This window comes from Sturnus vulgaris, chromosome 11 (genome assembly GCF_052056855.1).
Source record: "Sturnus vulgaris isolate bStuVul1 chromosome 11, bStuVul1.hap1, whole genome shotgun sequence".
Classification (NCBI taxonomy): domain Eukaryota; kingdom Metazoa; phylum Chordata; class Aves; order Passeriformes; family Sturnidae; genus Sturnus; species Sturnus vulgaris.
Genome location: NC_142253.1, coordinates 17,786,235 through 17,809,138, shown reverse-complemented (window position 1 = coordinate 17,809,138; position 22,904 = coordinate 17,786,235). Strand labels below are relative to the sequence as shown.

Genomic DNA, 22,904 nt, shown 5'->3' with positions numbered 1-22,904 from the left:
AAATCTCCAAAATTTGCTAAAATTCTGAAATTACAAATATTTTATTGTGTGTCTTGCACTAAAGTAGAAATGTTCCTGCATGTTCTGGTGTTAACCTACAAGAAATTCAATACAATATTCAAATGTTTATTTAGAAATGTTTTCCTGCCTTCATCTCTTTGATTCTTTACACAGAAGTCAGATTTGCCCTCTATTTTTAGCAGAATTATTCACTTTTACCTCAAGCTCCCAAGAAATGATTCCCTGCAAGATAAGAGCAGTTTTCTTGTAAAACACCGTCCTAATAATCACATGAAAGGAGAGTTTGCAGCTATTTTCCATAATAACTGCAAATCCCACTGCTCCCCAATCCCTCAGTCTGTCACACCACACGGAACCTGACTTAAAGCTTTTTTCTAACGTGGATGATTTAATTTAGGAGAGGATTGATTCACACTTCCAGTGGCCGCCAACAAAATATTTCTGAAAATATCTATATTTTCTGCAAAATGTCCATATATGTGAGCTGGAGCATTAAAGGAACACTGCAGACAGACCTCCTAAAGGACATTTTCCAACATTTTGACAGCATTGCAATGTCAGGCATGGGGACAGATGGATTAGCAGCAAGAGACCATCTGATGGCAGATAAAGTGGATGCTGTTTATCTGCTCTTTGTGCAGATAAGGAGTTTATCATCCAGTTGTCACCTAAGCAAGATTTACTTTATATTTTAACCTTCATATTGAGGGAAAAAAAAAAAAAATCCATTCTAAGGCAAGGCACAGTTGTGCCATTGGTACCTGGGGTTGTGTAGTGTTAGTTCCAAAGTTACTGTCACCATTTCTAAACCCTAACATGGAATTAGTAACTCTCCATTAATTTTCAAGCACCAAATAGAGAGATCAGAATTCTCTAACTCAACCCTTTTTATTTCTGTAGGAATATAATTTACAAGTGTAGAAGCAGAGATGTTCTTCCCATGTGCACACCTACTACTGATTTACTTAGGAGAGTTGAGCTGAAGTTTTACATGTTTGTACAAGCCATGTAAATGTGATATCCATGACAACTGCAGCCTTTCCTTGTTCAATACAACATTAAAAACAAGTTTTCCTGAGTAGTCACCAGGTACAACGTTAAGTAAAATGACAACTATTACAATAAATGGCAAAACTCCAGTTTCTCTGGAAACTGCCATTATAATCACAGCAATTTTAATCACTGCACTTGTCTTCTCTACTTTCAGAGTTGCATATCACTGCACTGCTTAAAGGAAAATTCTTTAACATGTGGGAGCATTACAAAACCTCTGCTGATCAAGTTGGTCCTGCAGTGCTAAAGCCCTATATTACTTTATTTAAATATCAGCTGACTGATAGTTGAATTTTATCACTTTAATTATTTGGATTTTATCAAGTCAAATCCATTTCTAAAGCTAGTTTTCAGCTTCATTTGACAGAGATAATTTAAAAAAATGAGATAAAACTTGTAAGAAACCTACCATTCAGGTTATATCCAGTTTTATATAAGATAAAAATTGGATGTACCTCTGGCCTTACTGGGTCTTCAATGCCAACGACACAGATGCAGGTCAGGTCAGACAAGATGTCGTTCTCGTTGTCCCAGTCGGGCTCGGGGCTGCTGGGGAAGTCTCTGAAAGCCACACAGATGGTTCTCAGCCCATCACAGGCCATGGGCTCAATCACTTTCTTCACCATCTCGTCCCTGTCACGGGGCCTGAAGATCCGAGGTTCCCCAGCTGCGTTGAGGATCCTGGAACACCTGGTTTGGGCAAGGAAAAGAGAATAAAACTGAGTGTGATGCCTTAGCATTTCAGCTTTTCTATTTTTCATGTATTTGCAATCCTGCAGGTCTTTAGTGTAGAACTCTAAACTCCACACACAGTGTCAGCTGCTGCTTTCCCATTCTGCTCACACACAACAATTCCTCTCCAGCCTGGCAATCAAGGACCCCTCACTGCCTCAGGGCCCAGAGATGGAAACAAAAGTGAATTGGGGGGAGCAAACTCGGGGTAAATGACTTCATGACCTGGAGCTGGAATTGGGAGATTAACCCCAATGTGCAAATGGACCAAACTTATCAAAGTGTGCAAACCCCTGACCCAGGGTCCATTTTGGGTGCAGCCCTGGGGGGCTTTGTCTGCCCCAAATGTACCTGAAGGGTCTTCAATAAATAGAACAATAAATAGAACTGCTTTTATTGCCTTCATTCTGTCTGCCCTCCGTTTGTAGGGAGCCCAAAAAGGTATCAAGTGTGCATCTACATGACTGCCAAAATATTTCCTGTATAAGCTCATGCTTCCCTTTTCTGATGTCAGGTTTTAAGTTTTTGCTGTAAATTTCTAGAAGATTCACTACCGAAATATCAGAGAGAATTTGTAAATTTTTGCACAGACACCAAGAGCCCTTCACATGTTATCTTCTCAAGAACCAGTGAGCTGACAGCTCACAGGGAAATTGAAAAGTGCTTCTTTTCCAAATGAGTTGAACGTAAGGAATCCATTCGTAAATTACCAAAAGCAGACGCAATTCTTTGGTAAGAAAAACACGCCCGTTTCCCAGAAGCACTTATAACAATTTCAAAACGTTTGTGGTGCAGGCAGCAAACCCCCAAGGCCAGAATTCCCAGGCATGAGTGTGGGGGTGCTGTGCATTTGGCAGCACAGGCCGTGGATCAGAGCTCTTACTTCTTGAGGACGATCTCGGAGGCGCCTTTGCTGTACATGCGGAAGCTGCCGTCGGGCAGTTTGATCACCGTGCTCATGGATTTCCTGACCGAGTTGAAGGTGTAAACTTTGTAGAGCTTCTCCTCGGGGATGAGGCTCCTCACGGGCTCGTAATCCTGCTTCAGGTCCAGCACAAACCCCAAGAGGCCACACTCTGTCTTATTGCCCACCTGGCGAGGCAGCCCGCCCTCTTTTTCTGGTGGCTGGAGAGAGGAAGAAAAAGTTGGAGATTAACTTCACAATTCCTAAATTACAGGACACAGTTTCATATCTGAGCTGTGCAGCCACGAGTCTTCCAGTTTTTAAAAGCAAGGTAAAAATTCCACCTGAAGCATCCCTCACAACAAGAAACATTTCTTTACACAATATTTGCCACGTTTGGTCTCTTGTGTTCCCTTTTTCCTAAATTAGCCATTGGCAGCTTGTGATGGTTGGGCAATCCATTAAAGAGGAAATAACTTTCCTTAGGCTGAAAACCAAGCAATTCTCACTTGTCACAGACACAGGATCTCCTTTCTCTCTTGCTCAGAATTCCATTGGTTTGCTGATTTTCACAGCTTAAAAAGTGACTTAAAGAAAGCTCTATCTTTTTTTTTTCCCTGCCAGGCATTTTTTCTATAAAAATAAATCTCCATCCAACCATAACAACAAATCTTAGTGAAAAAAATCTATAAAATAGTAGTTCTGGGTCTAAATGTACCCATTTCTTGAATGACTTTAGTCTGCTGCTTCAGACAAATAAATTCAATGTATGTTAGAGAAAATGGAGTAGGATGAACACTGTGCAACTTCTACCAGTTCTCAGTCCTTCTGAAGGAGAGAAGGAAGGACAAGGAAGACTTTAAATTCCCTTTCAAAATAGAAATAAACAGTTCATTTACAAACTTTCTTGAAAGTGTTGTACACACCAAACAAAATATTCCTGTGCCAAGACCTCAGACTTCAAGTGGCCAAAGTGTGAACAATAAACCATTGATAACTGACATTTTCTTATCTCAGCAGAATTAGGGAAGTGTTCCTTGAGTAATTGCTAAATTCCCCTTATGGGAATAAAAGTAGGAAATCATCTCACAGCTTGAATTTGCACTGAAAACAGATTTTGATTGGCTCAAGCCAAGACTCTAAGTCATCATTTTCAATGGGAGTTAAACATTTACCTCACATTCTGCAGGATTAGGACTGCAGGACTGTATTCAGAACCCACATTTAATTTCACTTTAAAATCCAGTTTACTTCAGAAATGGGATTCCTAAGAGATGGAATTTCCTGCATTGGCCCTCAGTGGGATGAGGGCACAGAAAGAGAATGATTAAAGCTGCAAATCAGCTGTCCTACTAGATTTGAATTCTTGCAACAAGTATGGCCACAGAAAGGGAAAAGGGGACTTTTAAATAAGCAGTAGTAATTAATTATCCCAGAAAACCACTGATTACAGCTGGTTTTAAAAACGAAAGTCAGATCGATGATAACAGACTGGTCTAGAACTGAAGTAAACAAATAAATATTATTTTTCCAAAAGAATTATCTCCCTACCAGCAGAAAGATTGATACCTGGTGACATGTAGATTAATGTCTTTTTTTTTTTTTTCAGAGAGAAGCAGCTATGATGAACAACACAGAATAACCCAAAAATCTCTGTCTGAAAGTGATTTATCCTTCCAAAAAGGATTCTAACATCTTTCTTTTATGTGAACCATCATTTTTCCTGACTAATATGGGTCACTCTGGTGTTGCTATGACATTTTAACATCACTCCAGGGTCACTGTAAAACAATGACATTCAGAAAAAAATGCCAGTGTGATACATTGATTTTATTACCTGCTATAACAACTTGTCCTGCTATAACCTCATTATATTGTGATGTAACTTCCCTCTGGATTCTCAAATTCACTTAGGATTCCCTAATTCAAAATGCAAGTGCTCATAGTGAGGCATATCTGGAATTCAGTGGACGTGAAAATCTCAGGAGTCAAAAAAATACCTTTTAAAATCCAGTTTTGTTTCCTTAGATAAGCTTTGTTTTCCTGGCACTGCAGGCACAGGGCTCCTGAAATCTGCCAGGAACTTCAGGTTTCTCAAAGCAACAGAGGAACCAACTTCAGTGCCTGGGTAGTGATGGCTGCTAGGGAAGATCCATTCCTCTGGGCATATTAAATCCAACTCTACTCATTTTAGATCTAAATCCTTATTTATGCTTCTCTTTGCCACTGAACTCAGTGAAAATTATCATTGAATTAAATGGGAATGTGATCAGGCCAGTGGAACACTCCTGGAACCCAAAGGAAGCCAAAGTTTTCCATCAAAGTCAGACAATCCTAGACAATAATTAATTTAGAGATACGTTTTCATCATGCCCTGATGTCAAGAAAATAAAAACCTGCCCACATTTCTCAATAGAAAAACGCCTAAATATCAGAGTCCTTCCAAAATTACCTTTATTTCAACAAAAAGTAGATCACGCTCCCCTGTCCCTACTGCAGCCCAAAAATAGATTTCTTTCAGGGAACATCTTTTGAATGCAAATACGTAAGCAAGGAGGGGAAAAAAAATACCCGTGAAAAGAAAAGGAACAGACACTTCGGAAAGGTTTCAAAATCTAACAAGTGGCCACCTCCCTGCAGAGCAGCTGCTGCCTCCATATTCTTTGTGCATTACATTAGGGGCAAGCATATGGTGCTGAGAGCTGGCACAGAGCACTTCCTTCCCTGCACTGTTCCAGCTCCAAATCTATATGCCAGGAGCAGCCTCCTTGCAGATTGTTCTTGACAATCCCTTGCAGAAGCTGCTGCCTCTGAAACTTCCTGCTGGGCTGGAGCTAAATTTATTTCTCGCTGAATTCTGCGGTTCATGGCACCTGGAAAACAAGGACAGCCCGATGGGGTCACTCTGGAAGGATTCTCTGGGAACAGCTTCAGTGGCTCCTCAGAGGATGGAATTGATCCTTAGCATTTCAGCTTTTCTATTTTTCGTGTATTTGCAATCCTGCAGGTCTTTAGTGTAGAACTCTAAACTCCACACACAGTGTCAGCTGCTGCTTTCCCATTCTGCTCACACACAACAATTCCTCTCCAGCCTGGCAATCAAGGACCCCTCACTGCCCCAGGGCCCAGAGATGGAAACAAAAGTGAACTGGGGGGAGCAAACTCGGGGTAAATGACTTCATGACCTGGAGCTGGAATTGGGAGATTAACCCCAATGTGCAAATGGACCAAACTTATCAAAGTGTGCAAACCCCTGACCCAGGGTCCATTTTGGGTGCAGCCCTGGGGGGCTTTGTCTGCCCCAAATGTACCTGAAGGGTCTTCAATAAACAGAACAATAAATAGAACTGATTTTATTGCCTTCATTCTGTCTGCCCTCTGTTTGTAGGGAGCCCAAAAAGGCACCAGAACCTTTGGAAGAGGGAAGGGGGAGAGGCTTTGAGCTGAGATTTACCACGGGGAGCTCCAGCAAAGACCTTCTGCTCCCCAAAGTCCCCTGCAATCTGTTCCATCACCTGCTTGGAAGGGACTGAGCCAGGACCTTCCCTCAGTCATGACCCTTGCAAAACTGTTTTCAAACATTTCTCCCGAGCCTTTGGATTCTTTACCCACAGCATTTCAATGGTGAGCAGCTACTCACAAATGGAACCCCCAGGCAGATGTTTAAAGAGTCGTGGTTACACCCAGCAGATAGAAATAGGTTTCTAGGTCAATGTACAGCTGCATTACCAAGGCTTAAAAACACCAATCCAAAGCCAGTATTGACCTGATACCGAGTTTGGATTGCAAAGGGAATTTTCAGAATTGCTTCACTGGGAAATGATTGACTAATAAAAGGTTTTTAGAAGAAAGGTAACATTCTGGGCATGACTTAAAGAGGTGCTCCAGCTTCTAAAATTAGATTAGGAAATAATTCCCATTTTTGCCATAACTCCTTACTAAACCTCCCTTTCCTCACTGCCCCTTCTGATGTGAGAAAGGACTCTGCAAGAAGAGCCAAGTAGTCCTAAATTAAAATGTCAGGATTTCCCACATTACCTGAAGTCTTCATTTGTTGTATGTAACTCTCCTGTGTTCTACAGGTTGAACTACTCCTTTAGAATAACAATGACATTAAATATTCTAATTTATGAACATGAAAAATGAGCTTTGCTAGAATACTACATCACTATTGAGCGTTCTCTTTCAACCCAGCATCACAACAGGAAAACAGAGGGAAACAAAAACTTTTTAAAATTAAATTGTGAAAGATTTCCACTTCATACTCTAATTACTCAAACAAAACACAAAATGGACCAGAATGCACAGGAATTTTCTCTGTATAATTAAGCATATTATACGTAAAATTTAAAATAACCAAGAAAGATTAATGCTGTTCAAACCATGATATATTTTTATTTTTTAAATTCCTAATACTGCAAAAAGAACTAGTAAAGAACTGTGGCCCTATCAGAGATATTCCCTTGCTACATAATTGTAATCAATATTTTAATGTAAGACATCTAAGGCAAGATTAAAACATCCTAATTTATAACCAAATGTTTCAGCTTTTTGCAGATCCAGCTTCCTTCGACTGACTTCAAGCTAAAACAACAGATTTAGAAATGCCTGTTTATCTCAGAGAAAAGCTGCAAAATGAAAGGGGTGAGTCTTTTTTAGCCAAGGATTAAGAACTGAAAACTTTACTCAACTAAAGAAAGTTTCCTAATGCAAAATGGGAAATGGTTCCAGAAGCTCTGTTGGCAATAGGAAAGCAGGGAAATACCAACCCTCAGCTGCTTTAGTTTGTGTTTGGAATTTCTCTGGGATCCTGGAGCCACAGCAATGGTTTAATCCCAGCTGCAAACCAGAGATGGAGCCTCCTGCTCACTCCCCTTCCCCCTGAGATGGGATGGGGATGAAAATCAGAAATATATCAACCCCTGGACTGAGATAAGAACAGATTCCCTACAAACACCTGGCAGCAGCTGTGCACCCTTAAAATGCTGGGAATTTATTTCCACAAGGTCTCTATGTAGGAACAAAAATCAGCTTTTTTATCTGTGCAGACTCTGAGCTTTGCAGCCTCGAGGGCAGACCTGGAATAATATCATTGCTCACAGTTTGTCCTTGCAGGGTTTGGAAGTTTCAGGGGTGTTTCCACGCTAATGGTGAACAAGTTGCCAGTGTTCTCCACAGAGCAGGATGATTTTGGTACCACTCAGCTGCTTGCCAGCTCAGAACCAGCACTGCAAGGTACAGGCTGCTGAAATCCAGTTAAAATAAAGTCAAAAGTCACCTTGAATTGGGGTCAGCAGAAGGGATTGGAGAAGAGCAGCTCTGAGCTTGGGGCTGGTTGTGTAACCTCTCTGGCACCAGCACACCCAGGACTTTCATTCTGCCCTGAGCCCCCTCGCTGCATTTAAAGCCCAACATTTCAAACTTTAAAGCTTTGAGGGTTTTTACTTACTCTTTAGCACAGTGCTGAGTAGATTAACATCAGTGTTCCCATTCACTTATATTTACCTGTTCATCAGAAAGTGAATTTATCTCCTTTTAATCTTCAAAAGATTAAAAAAAACTTTTACACTGAGGTGATACAGATCTCTCCCTCCACTTCATTTCAATTCCCAAGAACTGGAGGTCCACAACCCTTAAGGAGAGCGAGCCTCTGAATCCCTGACTTGGATCAGTTTGCACCATTTTTTGGGTCCAATGATTGCACAGCCATAATTTCAAGCCCTGTGGCTCATACATTTGGAAATTAGCTCTAAACCAGACAACAAAAAATGCTTGGAAACCCTTTAGCAGATGCTTTACATGCCCTGGTACCTGAGATTGGATATATTTCCCAAATATTATTGGATTTGTTACATGTGGTACATAATGGTGTTACACAGCACTTGCACAGAAGACAGAAAAATATTAAATATATTAAATATTAAATGTTTTTAGAAGTGTTAATACAGGTTTTCTAAAATAAAATCATTATAGGCTAAAACAAGAACTTTGACTGTGAAGAGCTTCTGTCAGAGAAGAGGGAAAAAAAAAAGGCAACATTCACCTCTGCCAGTGCCACGTATTTTCAGAGAGAAAGAATCAAACAGAAGGTGATGGGAGAAGGAAAAGTGGTTTTTTCTAATTCCCCCTGTATTAGCAGCTCTCTCCCTTTTCCCCTCCCATATTTCCTGCATGATTTAGACACAGAAACATCTCTGTAGCAGACAGAAGGACACGGAGCTGTTGTATCAGCAGAAAGTCTGAATTCAAAATTGGAGGGAGGAACTGGATCAAGAGAAAAAATTGGGTTTTACTGATTGTATCAGTAATCCAGCACATCAGCAGCATTCCTGGGCATCAAACAGGACTGAACCAAAGGAGAATGCAGAGAGGTAAATAATAAATAATCACACACATAAATAAATAGCTAAAATTTCACCTAAATAAACAGCAAAAATTTCACTAGGGCTGCCCTTCATTGATGTCTCCCATATTTCTAATCTGAAAACACAAGAAAATGGGATATAGAAGCTAATTCCTTCCACAAAACCTCAAGATCCACAGGAGTTCCTTCTCTTGGGAAAATGGCACTGAACAAATCACCTCAAGTTCTCACTATTTACTTCAGGCACCAGCAGCCACCACCAAATTCTCTCAAAAGCAAGGCAATTTATCCCAAATCCTGGCTGACAGGTAAGGAATTGCCAGCTCATTCCACATCTACACAACCTAAAATGAAAGCACAATGAATGAACCACTCCCAAAGGATGTCCAATCTGAAGACTGGAATCAAAAATGTAAACCAGATTATTTCATAACAACAAAGTTACACATTAAGAGGTTGCTCTAGTGGCTGGTGAGGCTCCTGATTTACCCCATGTTGAATATGCCTCATGGTTATTAAACCTACTTAAATTTAAATTTTAATGCCCAAACTTTCTAGGAAAAGGGTAGCAGGAATTTTTGTCTCATTCTTGTCTCAGTTCCTGTGTGCAGCAGGCAGAAGGAGGGAATTATCCAGGTACAACTGGCACAATCAGCTCTCCACGACAGCTGGAGAACATTCAAAGCTTCCTGCCTCAGATTAGCTGGGATGCAGGGTAATTATTTCGGTTTTGGGAGGATAATTATTTAATGGTTTTCCCTATGCTGTGGCTCTGCATCATTCCCCTGCTGGTGCTCGAGGTGGGGACGAGTTTGGTCAGCTATAAACTGATATAAAAATGGTGATTTCAGCATCTTGCCTGCAAGTCCAGCAAGGCAGTCCTGGCCTGAAAGGGGCCAGCTGGAATTGTGCCATGGACCAGGGTGACATTTCCCAGCAGCAAAGCTGAGGGAGCAGTGCTGGTGTGGCTCAGTGAACCTGGGCTCGTGCTCCTTCCAGCTCCCAGAACAGGACAGGGAAAAAAAGGGACACAGCCCATGGATTCCCCCACGAGGGACTCTGAAAAAAGGGAAAATCAGGCATGAAGAACAGACTGAGAGCCTGGTGTGACAGCCCCCAATTCCCCTGACTTTGAATCTCAACTATTTTTACATTCACGGGGAGTTTTTAATAAAAAAACATTAATTTTAATAGCAAATCATTTCTCCTCTTAATTTGAAGGATGTATCTGCCTTTGATTCGCTTTAAAAAAAAAAAAAGGCAAAAAATACTGCCACAAACATGAAAATTGTTGATTCTTCTCACTGGTTTAAGATCACTATGTCAGGTTTGCACACAATTTTTGAAAAATTAGAAAGTTGCTCAGTGCTGTGTCCAGTGGGATTTTGAATATCTGCAGAGAGGGAGACTCCACAACTTCCATGAGCAACCTGTGCCAGTGTTTGACCATCCTCACCAATAATTCAAACAAAATTTCCTATTTCTTTCAGCTTCACAACCGGATAAGAAGAGGGATAGCTCTAACAGAAGTAGTTAACAAAGCTAAATTTAACCCCATTTATCTATGAGCAAGGTTTTCTGATTTCAAACTATAACTTATACAACTGATAACTTTTAAAAATTAAGAATATCTCTTCATAAGTTCTTGCACATGTAATAAGTAAGGAATCAAACACTGGCAGAGAAGTTACATTTGTACATCACAGTTCAGCAGTGACTCCATAATCTAAAGATATGAATTATTCCTCTCCATCTCCTAACCCTTTCTGATTCCCTAATTTGAACTTTTTGCTTTTGTAATAAATAGCCTGCATTCCAAGACAAAAATAATTAAAGCAGAAGGCTGGAAGTCTTTTAATTTAAAAAATACAACTCGTTTTGAAAAATCTCTCCATTCCAAATGACAATAATTCATGGCTGGATTTAGCCACGGGTGCATTAATGCACCACACCACAGTGCCAATAATGAACTCTGCCTTATTATGAAACTACTGATTAATTCTTAGTTATCATTAGGATCCTCCAGCCTTGGTGTTTCCAGATGAGATTGAACTGAATTTTACTGGCACAGATTTTTCTCCACATTTCCCTCAGAGGAGTCTTGGCATATTTATTGCACCATAAGACATTATTCATCTGTATTTAGGCACCTTCCTATTATTATTGATCAAACCCATTCCTACACTCCCATAAAACGAGCCATGTCATGACAATTTAGCTCTAAATTTGGAATATTCCCTATCCTCTTTCCAGATATGGCCACTAAAAATCTGCCCTCTTGTCCTTTTGTACAGCCCCAGGGAAGGGACAATTGTTGGATTTATTCTGGTGCCATCCCAGCTTTAAGTGCAAGGAGAGCTGTTGAAAAGTAACCTATATAATCAAAGTAATTAGACCTAGCAATTGTTATAAACTTGCTTTAATCAACAACTAATTGACTTTAAATATAGTCTGAGTACAAGGATTCTGTTTGAGTTTGCTAGAAAGAAAACCTCAGCATTTCCCCCATTACCAATATCAGCAGAGCCCAGACCAGAGTGACAAAGGCACAATTCCTAAACCAAACTGGCAAAAATTAAGATCAGATTAAGAGATTTTATAAATTTCTCTTCCCAAATTGTCACGAGCAACAACCAAGCTGAGCCTTTTTCATTTCAAAAGAGAAATTGCACTTAATGGCAGGGCTGTAATTGGTGCCACCTCAATGGCTCCTTGGGTTAGAGCTGTTAAACTCAGGTTTTACTGTAGCCTGTTGGGCCTGGACTGGCTCTGTGAGAGCTGCAGACACAGAAAACAGGACAGAAAGTGCCTGGGCTGGAGCCCATCAAGGAGGAACAATCCAGTTCCAAGGCAATGTCCCCAGTTTAAAAATCATATTTCCAAATTACACCCAGCTCTGGGATTTACATTTTTAATGTTGCCTTAAAGCATCAGCCTTGGGGCTGAAACCTCACCTTTTAGGTTTTTTTCTTCATTCTAAGCAGCACCTGTACCTTTGGAAAATGTCCTTGGAGCCACTCTACTACACACTTCAGTCATTTATCACCAGATTTTCCCCTCACATCTCAATCCTTTCTCCCACCAAGCCAACAGTGATATTCAATGATAGTGACCATGTGATCCTCAAACTCCTCACCACTTATTAACTACTTAACTCTTGTAATCAGAATTAATCACATTTTTTTAAAAACACCTCCACTGGAAGCCTGAAGTGCCTCTCATGCTTGTTTTTGGCCTGGCCATCGTGCACAAATTTGAAAGTGTGAAACCCATCCCCTATTCCATTATATCTACATATACCCTCTCTCACTTCTATTTGTATTGCCTCCTCTGTGCTTTTTTTCACTAATTAGAAGTGGAAAAACCAATCAACTAAACATCCCCTTGCACAAAAATCCACCAAAACCCAGTCCTACCATCTGAAAAATACTAACTGTGATAATAACCATAATGTGCAAGAATTTAATCACGCGTTAAATAACAGAAAATGCATGACCTTTACAGATGTGCATCAAAAACCTGAATTTCCATAAAAGAAAGAGAATTTACAGGTGGCTGATCTGTCCATCCAGTTTTCACATGCAGAAAACTTATCAATACTCTGGGAATTGTCTGTTTTTCTATTAAATAGAGCCAGATAGGAAAACTAAATTTCTAGAAAGGCCAAACCAAAGCAAAGATTAATCTTAATACTTGCTGCCTTTCTGGTGGCACCACAACTCCAAACAATTTGTACAGTCAAAGGAGCTAAATTTAGTGAGTGCAGAGCAAATCTAGCCACATGAAAAAAGGAAGTTTTTTTCACTTGATTGAACTCCTGATTATAGCCCATCATAATTACAGATCTCTGCTAATAGTACTCATTTCCAGAGTAAAGGAGAAGGTTCTTCAAGCACCCATCTCCAGAGGAGTCTAAAAACACCAAGAGCAGATATTTCACTGCTGATACAAATTGTGCTCCTCTTTACCAGCACGTATCAGCTGCAACTATTTTTAAATTGCTTTTGGCTTGTTCCATTTGGGCTTTGGGAGGCAAATGGATGAGCTCAAGTGGATATAATCTGTCAGAGCGATGCTTAGCTAATATATTTTCTCAGAGGGATTTTTTTCTTCTTTTTTGTATGATTGGTGGGATAATGTTTGGGATGCATTCTAATTTCAGTCCTCTGGCCAGGCCCTCTCCTTGTCAGGACAGCAGGAATGATGCCTTGGCTGGCCAGAGCAGCAGACAGAGGCTGCAGCCAATTTGTGCCTGATTATTCATTCAGGAGGAAACGGGACAGCAGTGATGGAGAGTTGGAACATCCTGTGCTTCTTTAGAGAAAAATCCTCCCACAAAAAAATCTTGTTTCTCACCTCTTCCAAATGCACAGCCCCTCTCACACCAGCACTGAGCACTGCCAGCCTTTGGAGTGAGGGGAAATGGAAGGGGATGGGATAAATGGAAATGACAGGGAAAAAAAAACAAACAGTGGTGGAAAAAATCTGCAGTGGAGCTGTTTAACATGCTCAAGACTTTCCTTAGGTGCTGTGGCCAATGAGCCACATCTTCTGCCCAGTCTCATCCAGAATTTCCCAAGGACAAGGTGTCCCAATGTCCCCACAAGGAGCCAGCCTCACTCTGCTGCTCTGTGTGTTTGCAAAGGTAATGCAGGCTCACAGATTTATTCCATTTATCCCATTCCACTCATTCCATTTGTTAAAGCAGGCTCACTCTATTTATTCCATTTATGTTTAACTTTTATAATTTCTAGAAGGTTCTTTTCCATGCAAGGTGTTTGCACAGCAGCTCTGTCATTTTTTCAGTGATGCTGAGGGACTGGATGGCTTTGACTGAGTTAAAACAATCCAAGAGCCTTTCCTTTGAAAATTTCCTGTTGCCTCTGCAAGGCTCCAGCTGGGAAAAGGATTTTGTGGGACACATCTCCTGCCCTGAGAATCTGCATCCATCACATCACCTGCCTTTGAGGAGCCAGAGCTCCCCATGGTAACAATTCTCCAGGATCCCACCCAACCTGCAGGTTTGTGTCCCAAAAACACCTCTAAAAGCAGAAAGGCCCAGGATTTTTGGACAAATTGTATCCCAAATCCGTTGTATCACACACAAGATGAGAAAACTGGAAGCTTGACAGAAAAATGGGCTCTACCAAATTGAAGCATAGATTTTGCTTATCATATAATACCAATTATTATCATTTAATACCAATTGTTGAAGTTATCTGTGACTCAAAAAGAATGTACAATTTGGCTTATATTAAAAGCAAATTCATAGATCTTGGGATGTGCAAGGTCAGTCACAAAGAAGAGCAATGAAAGTCAAATTAAAGACTTTCTCAAGTCTGCAAATAACTCCTGCCATTTATGGCTCTGAAATCAACACATTTTCTGTCATAGACTTTATTCCTGATCCAGTGTGCTTCAGATCTTGTACCATTTGCAGTTCTTTGGTGACTGGGGACTGTTTTTTTTTCCCCAGAGGAATAAACCACATTGGAGCCGTGAGAGTAAAAAAGAAAACATACTAAAACTACATTGTAAATAAAATATATATTTACACAATATAAATCTGAAAGGAAATTAATTTCCTATTTCATGATGAGGTGATTCACTCACCACATTGATTTCTAATCAGCCTGTTTGTGCACCTTATAAAACCACCCCATTTTCTGTGAAATTGGTATTAAATCATCACATTGGAAGGTATTACCTTCCTGCTTCTGTGACTGAGAGCACAAAGAAAACCCACATTAAAACAAAATGTGCCTGAAGTAATTGGTTTACACCAAGTCATGTAAAAACAAAAGCTCCCATCAGGAAAACATGCTCCCTGAGAATATTCCCTGCAAAGTGTTCACCACATCCCCAGCAGCACCTCAGTCAGCCCCAGGCTCTGATGGCTCCACCTCGGCAGGGTGCCAGAGGCAGCAAAAGGAGCCCAACACCCTCAAATCATTCACTGTGACAACACAGCTTTTAAAAAAGGAAAAAAAGTCCTAAAATGCTCAGACAAGAAGCAATATTTATAAACCCTGGTGAAAACACTGTGGAGTACATTGCAGGAAACAATGATTTCTAATTTTTTGGGAAAAGCTTGAAATTATCCCCACAAGTGAATCTTCTCATGCAGGACAAGATTTGTGCAGAATTATAACATAATAATGAACAGAACAATGAACATAAAAATGAACAAATAAGGACAGAATAATGAACATAAGATAACTAACATAAAAGAAAATTCTATGCAAGGCAATAGGAAAAACATTTGTTGCATCATAACAAGTTCAAAATCTGATTTACTCATTTTCATACCAGAAAAAGAAAAAAAAACAAACCCAAAGTATAAAGTGATATTATAATAACAAAAAAACTTCCAAGTGATTTTAGACTGACTAAAACCTTGCAGTGAATGTTGATTCCAGCAGGAATTAATGGAATCTGCATGTCCCAAACTGAAGGCAAAGGAGGGCAGGATGAAGGAGATGTTTGTTACCATGGATTCTGTCACTGGAGGAAATGTGACACAACAAGGATGGCGAAATGTGACGAAAATGAAGAAAGAGAAGTGAAACTTTTAGTTACTATGGGAATAACTTGTCAAGCAGGATTATTTATTTATCCATCTCCTTTTCCTCTGTCCATTGGTTGCTGGGGCAGCACAGTCAGCCCTTTGTGGGCAGAAATTAAGGATGAAGGGAGGGAGCTGCTGGTGCCCAGTGCAGCCACAATTCCAGCTCAGCGGGGAGGGGTGAGCTCTGTCCCAGCACATTTATCCCACATCCTCTGCCTCCAACACCTGTGCTCCTCTGCACGGAACCTCCCCTTTCCTCTGGCAACCAGGCCACCAAATCCCATAGCCCTGGCTACATGGCCCTGCTCCCAAATCCCCTCTCTGCTCCCACATCCCACCTCTCTGCTCCCAAATCCCCCCTTCTGCTCCCAAATCCCCCTCTCTGCTCCCAAATCCCCCCTCTCTGCTCCCAAATCCCCCTCTCTGCTCCCAAATCCCACCTCTCTGCTCCCAAATCCCCCCTCTGCTCCCAAATCCCCCCCTTCTGCTCCCAAATCCCCCCCTTCTGCTCCCAAATCCCCCCTTCTCTGCTCCCAAATCCCCCCTCTCTGCTCCCAAATCCCCCCTCTCTGCTCCCAAATCCCCCCTTCTGCTCCTAAATCCCCCCATTCTGCCCCTAAATCCCCCCCTTCTGCTCCCAAATCCCCTCTTCCCTGGCAGCTGACTTCATTCTACTCCTCAAAACTCACAAAAAAACCGAGATTTTATTAAAACTCGGCTTTTTTTGGCACAGCAAACCCTCAGGCCAAGGGCAGGAAGGGCAGGATGGGATAAGGGCTTGAGCCAGGCTTTACAAATCCAGCCTTGCCTAAACACAGTTATTTCAATTATTAAGTCAGCTGCTAATTCAGGGAGAAAATTTGGTTTTGTACCTCTCATTCTCCTCAACTCCAATGGCAAGTGCTGCGTGAAGATCATTACTTTCTGCTAATTACCACTCCTAGAAACACAGACAATTAACTACATCATCCATTATCCTTAATAATTATTATTTACACAGTAAATAAGATGGACACTCTAGGTTGGGTTTTTGCCCTGCCTAATTTATCCTGAGAAAATGCTTACCAAGGGTTTTATAGAAAGTTTTAAATATGTTGGGGGGGATTTTTTGGGTGATGATTGTCTTGCTTATATTTAGAAAGATGCTCTGGCCTGAGTTGTCTGTTCCCATCCATAATTTATAGCTGCTTACACACTTGTGTAACACTGGGAACAAAATATAAAAAAGCAGGTTAAGATAAAAATTTACCTAAAATAGCAGTTGTTTCACCTAGGAAATAAAACCTCTTACAAAACACACAAAATTTATTCATCAGTTCAATCAATTTTCAATCTAATCAACAAAATTTTTCATTTTAAATGGCTGAAATGCACCACTTAGCTGGAGATACAGACAATATTTTAATGCTGTCACCTGAGCTCTTCAAAAAGAAGAGCACAGGCAGTTTTCACAAATTTCCAGTGCCAAATTAATGTGCTGAAAGCAGCCAATAAATGTCTTGCAGCACTATCCAGAAGTTGTTTGATTCCTGGGATGCCTTTCCTGATCTAAATCCACCCTCCTGGTGCCACCCTGAAAATCACACAGGGTATCAGAGGCAGGAAAAGAAGCCAAACACACTCCAATCATTCACTGTGCCAACATATTTTCTTTAAAAAAAAAGAAAAAATATGGAAAAAAGGGGAAGAAAAAAGGTCCTAAAATGCTCAGACAACAAGGAGCAATATTTATAAATCCAGATGAAAATACTGTGGAGCACCTTGCAGGAAACAGTGATTTTTAAAGCCTGAACTTTTGGGAAGAGCTGGAGGTTATCCCCAAAATCTGTTAAGCAGATTTTTCCTCTGTGTTTCTCCTGGTATCCCATATTTAATAACTCATTGCACCCCAAAGGCTGCAGGATCCAAACTGTAAAATCTGGAGCAGTTTCAGGAGTTCCTCCAAATTCCCTTGGTCTTTTTCAGACAGGGAACAAAATGAGGATCCTTAAATTTCTCTACCAGTTCCTCCCAGTACATTTTTGTGAGCCATTTTCTGGGTGATTTAATTGCACAAGGAGAGGATTTTAGGACTCCAAATGTATTCCACAGTGCAGGAAGGTGATTCCAGCCTGTTTCTCCTTCCTCATCCAAAACCAGTGGCACCAACAAGGAGCTGCTCCAGTGCCACTACAAGGGCTAAGATGAAAAAATGAGGATTTGTTACTGTTTACTGATTTCCTGTATTATTATATGAGGATAAAACCTTCGACAGACCTATCCTTCCATAAAATACTGTTAAATAGCACTTCTCCTCCTCACCAGCCTTAAAACACAAACTCTGAAGTCGTGACAGAGTGTCTGAAGGGACAATTTACTTTTGAGCAGTGCTTGAGGAAAGAAAGCAGAGATAAACAAACATTCTGAAGGATGAATTGTCACCAAGATTCCCTCAAGGCCCTCGGTACCAACACTGGCACTGCAAAGCTCCCTGTGGACAGAGCCTGGATTTTGGAGCACACATGGTGCAGATAAACAGGATCAACCACACTGTAAATAGAGGAGCACAGAGTGGAGAGCTCAAACAAACTCTTGTGCTGCCAATTCTCAATGAGCCCTTTCCTTTCTTCTCCCCTTTTCCCTTTCCTCTCCTTTCCCCTTTCCTTTCTTCTCCCCTTTTCCCTTTCCTTTCCCCTTTCCTTTCTTCCCCTTTTTCCTTTTTTCCTTTCCCCTTTCCTTTCTTCCCGTTTCCTTTTTTCCTTTCCCCTTTCCTTTCTTCCCCTGTTTCCTTTTTTCCTTTCCCCTTTCCTTTCTTCTCCCTTTTCTGCCTTCCCCTTTCCTTTCTTCCCCTGTTTCCTTTTTTCCTTTCCCCTTTCTTCCCCTTTTTCCTTTTTCTCCTTTTCCCTTTCCTTTCTTCCCCTTTTTCCTTTTTCTCCTTTTCCCTTTCTTCCCCTTTTTCCTTTTTCTCCTTTTCCCTTTCCTTTCTTCCCCTTTTTTCTTTTTCTCCTTTTCCCTTTCCTTTCCCCTTTCCTCTTTCCTTTTCTTTCCTTTTTACTTTTCCTTTTCTTTCCTTTTCCCTTTCCTTTTTCCTTTCCCCTTTCCTTTTTCCTTTCCCCTTTCCTCTTTCCTCTTTCCTTTTCTTTCCTTTTCCCTTTCCTTTTTACTTTTCCTTTTCTTTCCTTTTCCCTTTCCTTTTTCCTCACCTTTTTCCTTCCTTCTTTTTCCTTTCCTATTTTCCCTTTTCCCCCCGGTTTGCCCTGCAGCTCTGCTTTTGGGGTCCTCACTCCTTTTCCCATCATTTCTTTTGCTCCCAAAGCTCTGGCACAGGCAGCTCAGCCTGGACTGACCACTGGCCCACCTGATAAATGATAAATGACTGATAAATGATAAATGACTGATCTCTTCCAAAGATTTCACATCAACAGCTGGAGCTGCCACCTGTGCCTTGATGTCAGTGGCAGGGAAATACAGGAGGAATAAACAGGATTTAAGCAGTGCCAGTTAATCTGTTGTCATTTAAATTATCAGAAATGAAAGCTTTCCTCAACCTATACTTACTAATTTTTTTACCACTTCTCTGCCCGTTTCTGTCCTCATATTTTGTGTCTGGAGGGGTCTTTTAAAGTCTTTATTTTGACTGATTTTTAGCAGCAATGGGGGAACTAAGCTGGATGAAATAAGAGATGGCTTGAACCTTCAAGTGCAGAAAAAAAAAATGGGAAAATCATCTGTACTTTAACACAAGAAACAAAGGGCTTGGGAATAGGTTCTAAGCAAACCATACCTGAGAGTAAAAATATCTTTGCAATTCCATACGCCAAAATAACTCACAAAGGCATTTTGGAGGTCAAAAGCTGTTTTCTTATGGCACTCCTTGGAATAAAAAAGGGAATTCTAGTGACAGATAACAGCAGTTTCATTTAGCAGAGTGCCCTTGGCAGAATGCTCTGCTGCTGTAGCCTCAGGCCACAGAAATTCCCTGATTTTTTGTTGATAGGTGTGGACTGATCTCATCTGTTGGGGCTTGAGCTTTTGTAAAAATGAAATTAAAAAACCTTTCCTAAACACTCAGGGTTTCCTTCTTCCTTTCCATTTGCAAAGCAAAACTTAAAATAAATACACAGACACAATTTAAAAAAATAAATATATCTATAACTCAAGGTAGCCAGATAAAGGAAAGGTCTGTTCTCTGTCAGAAGAGCATTAGGGAGCCACAAGCAACCACAGTTTAAAAAGTGACATTTCAATTGTCCTTCCAGTGGCTAATAACTTTACAGATTAATGTGGGGAAATGTATGGAAAAATCCATAAACATACCTACTACACCTCAAGTTTTGAGATTATTTGGTAAGAAACTTCCAAATATCCATATTCCCCAAAACAGTTTAAAGATTTTTTTTTTTTTTTAAGAAGACCTTTCTATATTGAAATTGTTGGAATTATGAATGGCAAAAGGAAATGGCAGGAATTTTCTGTTGGCTAAATAATATATGTATGTAATTATTGAGACCATTTTTTAATCTGACTAAACAAATTTTTTAAAATTCAAGATTAATTCAAGTATTTGATGAATAAAATTCAATCTTTGAATAAAAAAATAAATAAATCTCAAAGAAAGAAGCGTATTCTGCACTTTGCACACCTTCTCAAAGGCTGCTCCTGACAGGAACATTGTGTCTCCCAACAATCAGAGAGCTCTTCTTGCTTGGGATGCAAATATATTCTCCCAAATTAAAAGAACTTTCACCAAGCTACCACATCCATGCTCCCACTACCAGCAATGGATTTGCATCAATTCTTGCAGAGCAGCTGTTGTGCTAAAATCTTATTTTCTATCCATTCACCATTTCCCTTTTGTAGAATGTCATTGTTTCTTTTGGCTTCTCTCTATTATGGGTGTCTGATATATTATTATCTACCTGCCCTGCCTTTCAGCTGCAATAAAATTGTCTGTACTCTTTGTGTTTTATTCCATTTTCTCCTTTAGGTTTTATCCAACAACAGCCTTTTTGTCCCAAAAGCTTTCCCAGCTCACATTCATAACTTGATGAATATTTACCAACATACAGACCAACATATTTTTTATTTTCTTTCCTCTGGGAAAAGGGAGTGAATGTTTTGTGCTTTTCTGTGACATCTCTTCCTTTGCTTCAAGGTTTGCCACCACATCCTGCCACACTCTGTGCAAATGCACCAAACCACAGCCAGAACAGCACTAAAAACTCCTCCTGGAATTCCAGATATTCACCCAGCACAGGCAAAAGGAGCCTTTAATCCCTCAGCATCCATCAAGCAGCAAATAAAAAGTCGGTGCTAGATGCTCACAGTAACAGCTCCAGCTGGGACTTTTCCACTGGTGCTGAAAATCCCTCATCTAAACCCTAATTGTGGTGTCTTCTTAATCAGGCACATCACACCCAGCCAGCAGGAATCACACCCAGCCAGGAAATGAAAAGAAGAAAAACTTTTCTAATTAAAACTGGAATTATGAAAGCGAGAGCCGCACAGAGAAGTTCAAATCCGCGGTTTTGGTGTTTGGAGTCTCTGTTTCATCACTGCTCCTTGATGTCCAAGATCAATCTGCTCCAGCTCCAAGTGCCATCAAAGCATTCCCAAAATGCAGATTTTGCTCTCAGAGTGAGAGTTTTTGCAGTCCCCAGCACAGCTCACAGGCAAAAATGTACTAAGGCTGATTTTATTTCCATGTGGAAACAGGAATAATGAGCAGAAAGGTTTGCTGGAGAACAGCTTCACACAAACAGCAGAAAAGTTGTTCTGAAGCTAAAGGGATGCAAAATCAGCTCACCCAGCAACTTAATCTTGGAAAGCAGTAAAAAGAGCTATATTTAATGATGCTATTGTTCAGTTGGAATAATTTGTGTTTAATTTCTCAGGGAAATTCAAATCTTTTATGCCAAGCACTGATATTATTCCCTTTTTATATTTTTATCAATGGTTCAATTGCCCCTTAATCAAAAGACAATGCAAGAGGGAATATTTCTCATTCAGCAGAGCATCTTGACTAATTTTATGGTCCCATATGTGATCCCTCTGAACAGAAGTTCACACAAAGAGCAATTTACAGCACACACGTAGCTGGAGAGCTAAAAATAGAATATGCAAAACTCAGTCTTGGCAGCAGAACCCTTACAATGCCCTTTGGGTTTCAGCTGATATTCACAATTTGATTAAACATGCTCAAAGAATGAGTGCACGAGCGTGCATTCCCTATTAGCAGGAAGGAAAATAATTCTGTATATTTATCCTGGAAACAACTCCCTCAGGTATTTTTTTACTGCATTTATTTGAGATGCAAAACGGGCTATGGAACAATATCTTGTGTCTCAAAGTTCAGCTTCATCTTGTTATAAACTGTGAATAAAATGAAATCCCCTGAGGTTGGAGCTGTGGCTCTCGTGCAGTCCAGACTGCAAAGCTTTAGCTCATAAACCTAAAAGATCACCGTTAATTTTGAACAGATAAGTTCCAGCAGTCACTGATCTGCATCCAGAGGATTTCACCCCTTTATCAGTTTAGAATCAGCCCCTGTGCAAAGCTAAAAAAGCACTGAAATGGTGAAATATTGACTCTTTTAAATAGGCACAGAGAACTAATTCCAAAAGGAGCAATGAAACCAAGTTGGAGTAAGGAAAAAAAATAAAAATTATATTAAGACCATTTTAGAGCTAGTATTGACCAGAAATGTTTCTGTAAACCACAAGAAAAAGACAGATTATTAAACCTAATGTTGCAGATGGGGAAAGTCTGGTGATTTCCCATTTGCTCTGGGATTCAGGGGGGTGATCTGGTGTGGAAGCTGAGCAGAAACACTTTGGTACCAGCTTTGATCTCAAAATGAACAGCAAAATATAAAACTCTGTCTAAGCCTCTGCCAGTCACACCTGGCTGAAAACCCAACCAATTCCCTGGGAATGAGGAGAATTCTGCTGGCACTGGGAACATTCTCCCAAAGCCTCCCCTAAGTCACACTCCATGCCTTGTCTCCCTCCTGGGTATTCAGGGTTTTTCATTCTCCAGGAGGAAGCACCTAAGCTGACTAAGGCTGTAACAACATTTAAATAACCAAGGAGTATTTTCCTCTCCCCAGCAATCAAATCTTACATTGATTTGTGAGAGCAGGAATCACCCAGCAACAGCAAACTGCTCTTGCTGCTTTAGAAGAGCACAAAGGAAATTAAAGGAGCTGCTGCCATAAAATATCCACTCTGAGTTACCACACAGTATTTGTTTTCTCTGATTGTGTTTTAAAAGACCTCTTTCAA

At 40.4% G+C, this 22,904-nt stretch overlaps 1 protein-coding gene across 24 annotated transcripts in view; it reads right to left on the bottom strand.

The window, feature by feature from the left end:
• ATP2B2 (ATPase plasma membrane Ca2+ transporting 2) overlaps positions 1-22,904 on the bottom strand; it is a 388,888-nt gene that overhangs the window by 48,374 nt on the left and 317,610 nt on the right. For all 24 annotated transcript variants that reach the window (XM_088171680.1, XM_088171667.1, XM_088171659.1 and 21 more), the window contains 2 exons: positions 2,690-2,931; positions 1,530-1,764 (listed from right to left, as the gene is read on the bottom strand). In XM_088171680.1, the coding sequence (XP_088027806.1) occupies positions 1,530-1,764; positions 2,690-2,931 (477 nt within the window). The remainder of the gene's footprint in view (positions 1-1,529; positions 1,765-2,689; positions 2,932-22,904) is intronic.